Source organism: Serpula lacrymans (genome assembly GCF_000218685.1).
Source record: "Serpula lacrymans var. lacrymans S7.9 unplaced genomic scaffold SERLAscaffold_1, whole genome shotgun sequence".
Lineage (NCBI taxonomy): Eukaryota > Fungi > Basidiomycota > Agaricomycetes > Boletales > Serpulaceae > Serpula > Serpula lacrymans.
Window position 1 is genome coordinate 744,353 of NW_006763290.1, and position 13,105 is coordinate 757,457.

General features: G+C 43.5%; 3 protein-coding genes across 3 annotated transcripts; 2 read left to right on the forward strand and 1 right to left on the reverse strand.

Annotated features, from left to right (window-relative positions):
- Positions 1–7,305: 7,305 nt before the first annotated feature.
- Positions 7,306–7,697, reverse strand: SERLADRAFT_431750 (uncharacterized protein; the record flags this gene model as incomplete). The annotated part of the gene is made up of 2 exons (XM_007312076.1): positions 7,306–7,488; positions 7,542–7,697. The coding sequence occupies 2 exons, from the start codon at positions 7,695–7,697 to the stop codon at positions 7,306–7,308; spliced, it is 339 nt and encodes a 112-aa protein (XP_007312138.1).
- Positions 7,698–8,151: 454 nt separating this feature from the next.
- On the forward strand, positions 8,152–10,085 carry SERLADRAFT_454589 (uncharacterized protein; the record flags this gene model as incomplete). The annotated part of the gene is made up of 2 exons (XM_007312077.1): positions 8,152–8,392; positions 8,451–10,085. 2 exons carry the CDS (start codon positions 8,278–8,280, stop codon positions 9,950–9,952), a joined length of 1,617 nt encoding a protein of 538 aa, XP_007312139.1.
- A 2,186-nt stretch (positions 10,086–12,271) lies between these two features.
- SERLADRAFT_454595 (uncharacterized protein) lies at positions 12,272–13,087 on the forward strand (the record flags this gene model as incomplete). The annotated part of the gene is made up of 1 exon (XM_007312078.1): positions 12,272–13,087. One exon carries the CDS (start codon positions 12,435–12,437, stop codon positions 12,936–12,938), a length of 504 nt encoding a protein of 167 aa, XP_007312140.1.
- Between the last annotated feature and the right edge of the window lie 18 nt (positions 13,088–13,105).

A 13,105-nucleotide genomic window follows, 5' to 3' on the forward strand; every position in this document is an offset into this window, starting at 1 on the left:
TGCTAAGATGAACCGGACCACACGTTGGCATTCCATCACTTTCATTTTTCAAGTCTGAGTTGTCATCTTCTTTGATTGTAGTAACACTCAGGTCCTCTTTGTTATCATTTTTGAACTCCCTTTTTGTCCAGAATTTAACAAGTGGGTAATCCCTTTGATCTAAAGGCTTAAAATTGATGATCTTGAACTCTTCTCCTGGGTATGAGGCAATGTTAAACTATAACAAAAACAATACCTATCTCCGACTGCACTTGCAGGGAGTAAGAGGTACAATGAGTTTGAGGTCAACAGATGCTAGAGATTATAGCAGGTAGAGGACTAATAGTAAACTCAAGGGTTTCTGATGAGGAGTAAAGCGGGTAATTCAAGTAATAAAAAGCTAAAGAACGATACATGAGTATATAGGGTTTTTATAGCTAATTGTCTATCTCTCAGACCAGAAGTAGAATATAAAAAAAGTGGGATGAAACTATCCAATAAGAAAAAGAATAACTATTGTATAACTTCAGGGATTGATAATCAGGTGAGAGAATGTACTAATAATAAGTATTGTCACGCATGTTCAGGAACCGTATCCTCATGATGAGGTACAATCCTGACTAAAGTGTCTATTAATATCTCTAGGCACTGATGGGGCTTGGAGCTGGTTAGCGAGATTTCTACCACCAGTCCTTACCCATTGTGCTGGCTGGCTGGGAGTACTACCCAGTCTCTGATCTGCGATATGAAGTGGTAATGATGGTTGAGAAAGCCTGTGAGGGCTATGAGAAGCAAGATAGCAAAGGATACCTCTAGCCCTAGAGCCAGAAGTGTAACAGGGAAAGCATCTGAGAGCCAAGACATGGAACGAAAAGATAAGAAAATAAGAAAATATAAATGGTCCTTACACTGGGACAAGGCTTAGCTTCTCTCTGTAGTTACATCAGCATAGATTGTAAACAAGAGAAGATAAGATAGATAACACACTTCAGGGCTTTATTTTCAGCTTCTACCTCCATGATCCTCTTGATAAGCTTAAGGTAATTTGAGTCATTTATCTCACATTGTTTTGACTGTGCTATGCTATCACGGCAACCAAGTGCTTGCAATATTTGATGTAGAGTCTCAATTAGGGTTAGGTTATTGATTAGATATTCTTAAATTAGCCTATAAAAAACTTACAATGCCAGGCAATTGTGAACTATTATCAACAGGATTGCTATACTGACTATGCTTACTAGTGAGAGAACTTGGAAATTCATCAATAGGAAAAGCTTCACGGGATGATGTAGAAGACAACGTAGAGAGGAGAAAGAAAGGTACACACAAATTCAGTTCAATTTCCGTGAAGAGACTCAAAGTATATTCAAAGTCCGCTTTTTGCATCTGTCCCTGTGTATTCTTTTTATCTTATCTCATTGCACCATTGATACCAAAAACTTTTCCCTTTATCATGATGTCCTTGTTCTTAACATTGACTCAATTTCTTCTGAATGGCACACATACTCCCTCAGATTCACTCCGGAACAACCTGGAAAAATGGCAAGCTAAGTTTTTCCTTAGAAATTAATCTGACAACAATGTTTTTGTTAGACTCTCATCATTTATCTCAAATATCAAGCCAGGAACATTAAGGACAACCAAGTCAATTGGACTATTAAAAACATGATCATTTATCAGATGGGTCACAGTGTGTGCTATCTCTTATATCTGTTCATATATTCTCACACCCTGTATGATCCGAACTCAATCTCTTTGTCAAAATATCACGCTTTCACCTTCTATATGCCTTAAGTGTTGCTATGACTCTACTTGCATGTCTTCAAATAGAGATTACCCTATTTTTAGTTACAACATTCGTTGCATCAAATTGTTTGGGCCTGAGAAGGAGGAAAGTGAGGACAGAGATGATGATGATGATGATGATGATGTAGTGGTATAGTTGATAGGCTCATTGCATTTGTTCTTGACCACATAACATGCTATGTATTATATTTTGAGCTACAGAATCATATTTCTAATAAAACTATGTGAAACTCAGCCGCTGCCCAAGAGGCTATAGAAACGACTGAGGTATTTCCATACTAAACCCCCTACTACTTATAGTTGGAGGTACTACTCACTATAGTATAATGACTCCTAGGAATATAATTGTGCTCCTTGGAGAACAATGTATATTTTTTTATCCATGGAGTGGTGGCTATGCTCCATAGAGAACAATGGCTGCTTCAGCAGGGACCGGGTTTGTCCGGTTTTGTCACTCCCACTCGAGTGCAACCGTAGTCCCATAGCTTTAGAGAATTTCCAGTGTTTTTTGTGAGTGAGGGGTTTAGTGAGAATGTCGGCAACCATATCTCCTGTAGGAACATATCTGATTACTGCCTCTCCCTTTGATACTAAGTCATCTCGGATAAAATGATATTTCCGTTGAATGTGTTTTGTGCGAGCACAGAACTGTGGATATCGTGTAAGAATGATAGCTGCTTGATTGTCACAGTGCAATGTTGTAGGTCCATTTTGAGCATGTCCAATTTCTTCAAAAAATGTCCAAAGCCATGCAAGGTGTTGTCCAGCATTGCTCAATCCAATGTACTCTGACTCCGTGGAGGATAAAGCTACCATGCTTTGTCTTTTGCTTGTCTAGGAGATTGCTCCTCGGATGGTGATCAAAACAAAGCCTGATGTTGATCGAGATGTGTCTGGGTCTCCAGACCAATCTGCATCTGAATATCCATAGAAATACATGTCCATGGAGACATCTGTGCCATCATATTGTAGTTCCATGTCCCTGGTTGCTTTCAGATATCGGAGGACACATTTTGCAGCTTGCCAGTGATGGCTCCTTGGAGCTGAGCTATGCCTGCTTAGTATTCCAACAACGTAGGCAATGTCTGGGCGGGTTCCTAGCATGGCATACATGAGGGAGCCTACAATTGAGAGGTATGACACTTGACGCCCTGTTAGTTTTGGTGATTCTGCACCTTTGTGCTACCTATATATTTTCATTCCTTTCTCTATCTATTCTTCTATCATTCACTATTGATTGTGTTCTCTATTATTTCGCCTTTATGGCTCCTTTGTTTACCTTTGTTTACAAAACTTCGGACAGTACTGCAGAGTCCAATGTTTCCTATTCTCTAGTTACTCACATTGGACTCTAGGTACTGTATACCTGTCATACTCTCTAATAATATAGTTACTCACATTGGACTCTAGTTCCAGTCCCTGATTGCTCTCAGCAAGTGGCTAGACACTTCCTTCAAGCTTTGTTCTTAATAGCTTGGCTCGGTTTCCTCTAGTGGACTTGAAAGGTAATTTCTTCATCTTTCCTAAAGCACAAGGTTCACAAAACTCTGGGGTTCAGTTAAGGGTGTCTATGTCCTGGAGCTGTCCTTTTGTAACCATTCGTTGCAAGCGGTCCATTCCAATGTGTCCCATTCTCCTGTGCAATAAATTTACATCTACTGCTGCAAAAGCTGGGTTGATTTCAGGTTTTGCTTGGATGTGATAGGGTCCTCACTTGTGTAAGGCAATGAGGATAAGTTCCTTCTTTTTCCGAACTTCACAAGCATTTGACCCTGCTGGAAAAAGTGTTGATAACCCCGTTTTAGACAATTTGTGGACAGAGACAAGTGCTAAAGTGAAGTTTGGCACAAGTAAGACATTCAACAGTGCAATATTGTAGTCCTTTTTGCCAACAGTTGCTTGTAGGATTACAGTTCCAATTCCAATGGCATTTACAGAGGATTCATCCCCAAAACTGATTGTCCTCGGAGGATTCAGAACATGGTATGTTCCTGGCTCAAACTAGGAGCGGTGAGGGACCATGTGAGATGTTGCTCTGGAGTCAATGATGATTGTTGTTTTGGTCTTATCGGGTTCCGACACAAGGTAAGCTTGAATGTGTTTAGCAAGGGGCTTGGAAATATGTACATGTTCCAATGCAATATGACTCTGTTCCTCCTCGGAGTCAAATCCAGATGATTGCTCCGCCGTATTTGCCTTTTCCTTCTCTTTTCCTTTATCCTTGTATCTTTCCTTTCCCTTCTTCCTTTGACCTTTTCCAGCTGACTGAAGTGTTTGACACTCCGAGGTGTTGTGTGATTTGGATTTGTGGAAGTCACACCACTTCTCCTCGGATTTGAGTGCTGATTTGGAACCTCCAGGGGCCTTCCCTGACTGTCATTCAACTTCTGCAGTGATCCGGATCTCAACTGCAGCAAAGGTAAGTTTATTTTCTTCAATTGTGTTGATTACCGATGACTGAAATATTTGCCATTCAGGAGTGCATGGGAGAGATTGGAGAAGAGCAAAGGCCATGAGTTTGGTATCAACTCCTAGTTTCATTCCAGAGAGGTGTGAATCAATTGTCCGGATTCTCGCAATGTGGTCCTGGATAGGGGATGTCCCATCCCAGGACAATTTGGTGAGTAGCTTTTGCGCACCAGGGCTCATAACCTAATAAAACTATGTGAAACTCAGCCGCTGCCCAAGAGGCTATAAAAATAAATTTATTATTTACCTATGTGAAACTACAATGGATTTTAGTTTAAGGTGATCTCTAATAAATGTAATGTAACATACCTCAGCCGCTGCCCAAGAGGCTATAGAAACGACTGAGGTATTTCTATACTAAACCCCCTACTACTTATAGTTGGAGGTGCTACTCACTATAGTATAATGACTCCTAGGAGTACAATTGTGCTCCTAGGAGAACAATGGTGACTCCATGGAGTGGTGGCTATGCTCCATGGAAAACAATGGCTGCTTCAGCAGGGACCGGGTTTATCCGGTTTTGTCAGTTTCTACAATATCATCAGGTTCTTCTACCTTGTCCATCCCTCCTAAATAAGCAATGTCTAATCCTGGTTTCTCCACTAAAAAGAATCTGGCGTGACCTTTGAATTGATGTGGGATCATTGCAGCAATGGCACATATTTTGCTGACCTAAAAAACATTAAGTGATGCGTCATTGAGATGCTGAAATGACCATAATGTCTGTGTTGACAATTGAAGAAGGTCCAAATTGGGCTCTGAGTACTGGGATATGATGGTGAGAGTCTTGAGGTGACCACAAATGACTAGCTGGGTGAAATATAAGGCTTCACCAAATATTGGATAATATGAGCCATTCAGATGTAACTATAGCATAGAAAACATTAACTGGGGTAAAAGCAGTATGATATGTACTTTTACATTGTGTGCTTTACAAACATTGTACTTGCTTTCCTCTTTCCATTAACGACAGGCAATTTGTCCATTAGGTAGTCACAGTCTAGCCCATCTGTGTATTTTGAAGTTTGCTTGCAGTGCACTTTCAGGTTGTAATGTCAGAATGTATCTAATGAATGATTCTGACCCACAGGCATGTACAGAGTGAGTTGTTGCTTCCATTGCCCTGAGGAGGATATAGCCATTGCCAAGGTCTTTTGCACCACGAAGAACAGTGCTGGACTCAGGCTCCAGGTCCAGGACCATTGCTTTGAGAGTGTTAATTTGTGCTCAACAAATAGCACACTGGGAAAAATTTGAATAGGGACTTGATGGCTGCCTAATTTCCTGGCCAAGATTGTCTATTGTCCTCTCCACTGTTCATTGTGAGGCACAGATTAGAGGCCCGGTTTTATCTGTTTGCTTAGCAAGGTGTAGGAGTGAGTGGAGTGAAGGGCAGACCATATGTAATTGACTGATGTGCCTTTGGTAATATAACAGTTCAAACTCACGAAGGGCCTTATGAGCTTGGTGTAACTCTTTCTGTGTGATGGAGTATTGCCCCATTATCCGTGCACCTTGGAATAACATGCAGAAACTGTGCCAGTATATCTCTGGTAATATCTCATACAAGAGAGAAGGACCCAGGTTGTATATATACAGGAGGTATTCCCAAGCTGTATAACCTGTGTTTATTTTCTCAGCAGGGTTATGAGGTGGCCTGTCGGATGAGCCAGGAAGGTATGACATTGTGTCAGTTACAACCTGTCCATGGTTTTTCCATATGTTGCCTTGTAAGACTGCCCAGTCCCATGTATCTTTGCCATTGGCCTTGTTACAGTCAAATGTCCCATGTCATAGAGGTATCAAGAGATCAGGTGAATTGATTGATATTAAGTACATAATATCTGAGCAAAAACAAGACAAGATGGACTGAGTCAACAATGGTTGTAGGCCTAGAAGAATACTGGGCTTTGAAATGCCAGTTTCCAAACAAATCTTCTTGTACTGAGTTTCATTCTGAGAGCTCATGACTTGGAGTAGAAGGTTTTTGATATTCAAGTGCAGAAGGGGCTGGTAGGTTATTGATATTTATGTTGTCATGGTTGCTACCTTGTATATCGTAGTTTAAAGGTTTCAATAAGGCAAGACAGTAGTGTGGTACATTGGGATTGTGACAGCTTTTAAATCCACAATATATGCAACAACTATTCTTTCCGTGATAGCCAACTAGACCTGAGATATAGACCATGCCAGGTCTATCCACAGATGCCATGATCACATAGGGATGATTGTTGAATACTTTGTCATTTGAGCTGTCCTAGCACATGAGGCCCTCTTTCTGAATTGCTGATACATAATGCAAGCCTAGGAAGAAAAAGACTCCATATTCTTGGGTTTGTTAGGTCCGGGAATGATGGCACCAGGAAAGACATGTTTCTTCTTGTATTGCTTGTCTGGTGAGATGTCAAACAAGACCCATATGTAAATCCAACAGTTGGAAGCCTTGTTTTGGTACAGTTGAGCTCCATCTAGTGATAACATTAGTACCCAGTCCCCAGACTTAATTTCACTGTCCTGTACAGCATTGAGATAGTCTTGTCCTGTTAGGAGGTCATCATAGACATCTGGGATGCCGTTATCTTGGATACCTTGGAGTATTTGCTGAGTGCAATGTTCTTGGTATTGCATAGATTTGGCACTAATAGGATTGCACCAGAGTGCTTGAAGCTGTGGGCCAATAGGAATGGTATGGAAGGTCTGCCTTGGTACTTTCTTCTTGCCTCGACTTTGAGTCAATTGGTACTGATCATATTAATGTTCATTGCACATGAGGCAGACCTCAAGTTTTGCAAAAGGGCCAGTATATGCTAGGCAGCTGTTGAGACACATATCATTGGTGATACTATCTCCTCCACTTCCATCAGTTACATATTGTTTCACTTGATAGAAAGACATGATTTTATTGCAGTGTTCCAGATGAAGTCTGTAGTATGTGTCCTGAGCTTTGTTGTAGGTTTCCTCGGATGCATTTGTGGTCATGAGGAATAAATCAAGAGCATAGTGGGCGTATAAATTGCCAAGAGATAGTATATGTTAAAGGGGGTTGCGGAGTCAAGAGGTGAAATCTGCCATGCCACTGGCAATCTCGTTGTCCAAAGAAGCCTCCCTAATTGTGTTGATGAATGTCATTATTGTTTGTAGTTGCTCAAGTTGAGCGAGGTTAGTCATGTACCGGAGATTGTGGTTAATTTCTTGCAGTTGGAGATCAGAATGATCAGGCTGAAGACTTTGATCCTAAATTAAGAGATCAGAACGAGTGTGTATTATAGCAAGGATAAGAAACATACCTGTAGATATAATGAATTTGGTCCACTAGGCCCTACTACTGCATTGACTTGAATGGGTTGTTTTCTGATCCTACTCTCAAGGTATCGATTGACTTCAGCTGATAAGTTTGAATCACTTCGAAATTGAGCATGTCGAGACCATGAGCAAGTAGACATTGATGAGCCTCCATTGCAGTACTGGTTGCAATCACACCATCACCTTCCTTCTGTTGAATAATTGGACTCGTCCATAGACCGGGTTTGCAGACACTGCTACAAGTGCACACAACAGCACTGTGATTGTGATATTGCAGTGACGTAAAGTGCACTTGAGGCAGTGCTCTGTGGTATTGTGGACCATTGTGATCATAGATTGATAGAGTGATCTCAACACGATGGCGTCTAGAATCTGAGAACTTGTCAACAAAACTTCACAATGTATATCTACTTCTAAATAATTTTACAGATTTATATCTCCTTATTTCAATCTATAAATCTGGGCTTTTGGCTGGGGATGAGGCCTACCTTAACATGGTGTGACATAGCGTGAGAAATATTGTTTGCGCTGAAACGGAGGCTGCCGAACGGGCCCAAAGTTTTTTATTAGTAAAATTTATTTTGTTCTGCTCTTGATTTCCAGTGGTGGTCGGTCACGTTGTGCCTGTAGCCGAGCTTTGAGAGGCGATTACACTTTGAATTCGACCAGGGTAAGTTTTGCAAGCAACATAGTCAATCTATTCAAGTTACTTCTCCCACCATGACATATGTAATACCCACTCTACGTGCGGAGATTAAGGCTTGGGAACGCGATTTCAAGGATAAATACAACAGAAACCCTTCTGTACAGGACATCAAAGACATGGATGTAATAGGTACGTACGGAAAACAATTTTCTGTGCACCTGCGACGCTTATCAAAAATTCTGTGTAGCTGAAAAGTATAAATTATACAAGACTTTGATCAAAACTATGCCAGCTGCTGCGCTTAGTGCAGCCTCTACGCCTTCCAAGTCTCAAAGTCACCTTTCTCATTCGGTTGCAGTCATGTTTGGTCCTCGTGCTGTGAAAGTCACCGCAGCTCTACCGAAGCCCAACCCGTTTTCGCCCCTCAAAGATATAGTGAGGGCAGGGCACAAATCGCCAAATGCATTTACCACCCCAGCTCGGGACAGGTCTTGGTTTTGGGATAGATCTCCAGAAATATCTTCACCCATCCGGGCAGAGCATAACTCGACAACCCTTCATGCTCCCTTAGTAACAAGTAGTGCGGTTTCTCGGGCTAGGAAACGCTTTCGTGGAGAGCCCGTCTCACCTTCACCCAGCAAGATTAAACGCCAGCGCCTTGGTTTGCAAAGTACTCTTCGTCTCACGGCGTACCCATCATGCGATTCCCAAGGCGACGCTGAATCAGGACGATTTACTGATGATGATCCCCATGACATACCATTTATAGACAACTCGCCTTCCAAGCCTCCTAGTGGTAAAAAATCATTCAAGTTACTGTTTGAAGATATAACTCCTTCACATGGTTTATCTGCTTGCTCTAAGTGGCCTCAATCTGCAGGCGAAAGTCGCTTTAGCAGAGGCACAAATGAACAACGCACCAAGAGAAGAAGCATTACCTCGAGCATAAAAGTCGATCAAGGCCTGACGACCATCAATGACAGAGGCTTTGCCTCTTCAGACCAGAAATTGGACTCGGGCCATGCTCTCAGATTCACTAGTCAAACAGAGCATTTTGATTTTGTCAAAGTGTCTGAGGATATATACACAACCCACAAGCCTTCACCTGGACCGTCTCCGCAAAGAGCTCCCATGACGTGCTCCCTGATCAAGTCTGAGGCAGCGTCTCAAAGTTCTGAAGTGTCATCAACGCGCCCCCACCGGATCGTGCTACTTCCCCCTTCGCCGCCTCCCGCCTCCATCGATTCATATCACTCACATTGCAACGGGAACAAAGCTATTGCAACTGTGGGCAGGAATAAATACAAGTTAGCAGAGGAAGATGATCAAGTCGAGGGCAAGGTAAAAGACATTGATGAGACTATTCCTGTAAAGGTCTTGAAGCGCGCTCTGCAGATGCATGTAGACGACCACTTGGATTCTGACCCTGCCCTGTCGTATGCTACTCGTAACGCCGATTCAGGTATCTGGGCAACAGATGACGGGAGATATAATGAACAGGAAGGACTTGAAATCAACCTCCCCGATAAGCTTCGCCGTATGCTAGCCATACTACCCTCAAGAAGGCAACACAAAAACGAGGAGTGTGTTGTCCATAGATTGCTATATGGTGCTCATATCTGTCACTATGACACTTGCAAAGGGGGTGAAATCTGGAACGTGGGTGAAGGAGAAGACAATATGGCTAAATATGAAGACGAAGGAGACTGGGAGAGTGAGCCTGCATTGTGGGAAATGGGAGAGCTCTAGGCTGCAATGGACTTCTTCGAGTTCTATGATTTCAACGCTTTAGCATGACTGCGATAATTCCCACCATAAAGGTGATTGAAAAGTCTTCATCATAATTAATATGCTGTCTGATTACACGATGCAAGAGCTCGATCCAATTCATGAAACACATGTTAACCGTGTGTCTGAGTTCACCAGATATATCGATCTCCACTGGTAGTGGAAAGGGCCCTTCGAATAGCGTTATTGTAGAAAATATGAAGCGGCACGATCTCTTCCTCATGTCTACGCCTCAATTGACGTGCACTTCATTTGTAAGGTTGATGCCACCAGTCCCTTCGCCGCATGGATCACGTTTTAAGCAGGTTGCGAGACACACGGCCACCCCGTGTATGCCTGCATGTTCATGCCAAGGCCGAGCCAAGGCCTGACGTTTTGTCTGGACAACCATTTGTTGCTTGTTGCCCTATGCGCACACAAATACTGCATGTTATACGCGCGGCAGCATTCAAGTAGTGGATATCAGCTCGAACCATCCATGTCTACCAGCTTTTTCTTCCACATCCTTTTCTTCCCTGTATCCTTTGTTCTTCGTCGTTCTCGCTTCTCCTTCAGCTCTCAAAGCAAACAAAGCAAACGATCATCCTACGTATCTTACTCTGTCTATCAACAAATCATGTTTCTGGCAATCCTTCGAGATCCTGAGGCTACGAAGAAATTGCTGGAGAGTATTCTGGATTCTTCCAACGGACGACGTTCGCTTTCGAGGCTCGCACGTACCTGCAGAGCTATATGTGATCCTGCCTTAAGCATTCTCTGGCGAGAGCTGGACTCTATTCTCCCGCTTATTTCCTTATTCCCTAACCATCTCATGAAAAGGTCGCGGCGCCCTGGTTTAGGCTTGGTGAGTGTGGTAGCCATAGTAAGAAAATTTGATGATATCTAACGTTTGTCGTGGAAGGCAAAAGCACCCACTGTATATGACTGGACCAAACTTTTGGCTTACGGAGAGCGCGTATTACGTATAACATATACAGAAAACCCCAGTAACATGGCATCTTCAGTATTTACAACCTTCAGCGAGAACAGGCCACAAACCTACATTCTTCCTCACTTGCAGCAACTTGTCTGGAAAGTCGAGACGCAGGCGGGATTGGATCGCTGTTTGCTTTTCCTAAACCCCGAGCTGCAAAGTTTAGTTCTGGAGGTTGGGACGAAGTTACCACAGCTGTCCTCTTTCCTTGTCGATGTTTGCAGCCGTACACAGCTCACATCGTTCTCGTTTTCATCCCCGACAAATCTCCCCGACAACTTCACTGATCTCCTGCGGTCCCAATGCTCTCTGATGAAACTTGTCCTTGTTGCGCCGGGTGCTCTGTCATCTCAAGTTGGACAGTGGTCAGCATCTTTGCCGTGCTTGACGACCCTGGAGCTCGACCTGACAGGCAGATCAATCATCGCCGTTGAAGGGTTCTTTGATGATATAGTACATTCGGGCGCCTCCACTCCTAGCGATGCTTCGTCTGATAGCGGCGTCTTCTCAGGCGATGAAATTGATTTCACGGAGATTCGCAAGTCATCTCTACGGCTTACTGGTGACTTACAAACCATAAACGCATTCTCTCAGCTTCGAGAGCTTCACTTGACTGGGGAAGTCGCCAATATTGCTGTCTTCCTAAGACACTTGACGAGTACTCTTACTCGTCTCGATATTGTCATCGAAGATCCTCCGGATAAAACAGACTGGATGGATCTGTCCAGTATGATTTGCGAGCGTTTCGGGAAGACGCTCCTAGGCTTGCATGTCACCGCCACTGGGTCGTCACGTTTCAATGAACTTGTTAGGTCCACGTCAAGAGGAGGGGATGGTCCTTCTCGCCGTCTCCCCTTAGGCAACATCAATCTACTTACATATCTCCTGCGTCTTGAGATTGATCTTCCTGAGTCTGTCGTCTTCTATGATGAAGACCTGGCCCGCGTAGCCGAAGCTTGCCCGAATGTCGAGATTCTGAGACTTTGCCCAGTGTCGCGATTCTCAGGACCTATCCGTCCTAGCCTCAGTCTAGAGGGTATTGCAGCCCTGACTAGAAGCTGTCGTCGTCTCCACACGCTTGCGCTGGTTTTGGACGCTCGGCCAGGCAGTAAGGAGATATTGAGGTCTCATGGTGTATCTTCCAGGTCTCTGCTCCGTCTACACGTTGGTCACTCGAATGTACACGACCCACTGCAGACGACCATCCTATTGAGCCACCTTGCCCCGTATCTGGAGACTTTGAAGTGGTTCCACGAAAAGAATCGCCCCGGGTTTATAGAGGTGAACGCTCAGGGCTGGCAGAGAGTCTCCGACTGGCTGCCCCATTTGCAAGATGTCCGCTTGGGAGAGAGACAAAAAGCATCTGAATACATATCTGCACCTCGCCAAAAGTCGGAGCGGAGCGTCGATGCAACTACCACCCGTATACGTGTAGACAAAGGTCTGCAAGCCAAACTCCGTACAACTGAAATGGCTACCCAGGTTTCGCCTCTTTTGATGAATCGATTAGTTGAGGCTAAGCCTCATCTTTTCTCGGTGCTTGTCGATGCTACACCATCCCTTGTCGATGCGAGTATTGAGGCGATGCCATGTCTCACTCATGAGTCGGTGGGGGCTCATCCGAACACGGTATCCAGAGAAGTCGATGGTTCTCTTTCGACAGAAACAAAAGCTGTTGGCACGATGGTGCTTCTGGATTATCAGGAATTACAAAACACTCATGCACGCCCATTCTATGTATTTCCAGCGACGCATGTTCCTATAATCGCAGGTCTTTTTTCATTCGCATGGCGCGTCTTCATCTCCTACCCTCTATCGATCCCTATGCATATGATTGATATGTCCCTGTCTATGCTTCATACCCAAAGAAAGAAGTACATGAATGAGGCGGAGCCTGATAATCACGCATCGGCCTCCCATTCGATTCCTTCCTCTGATCTTCTCGATCACGATACTCCTCCTGTTTGTCTATGAGATCTTTAATACAATGGACTTTTTTACTCATTGTTACGGTGCTGGCACTTATGTAGGGTTATTATCATGGACAATTGTCTCGCGCACAATCGAATACTATAACTATACGAGGCGCGATTCCTGACGTTGAAAGTAATTTATTAATGAATAGTGAGGAGAAAAATAAT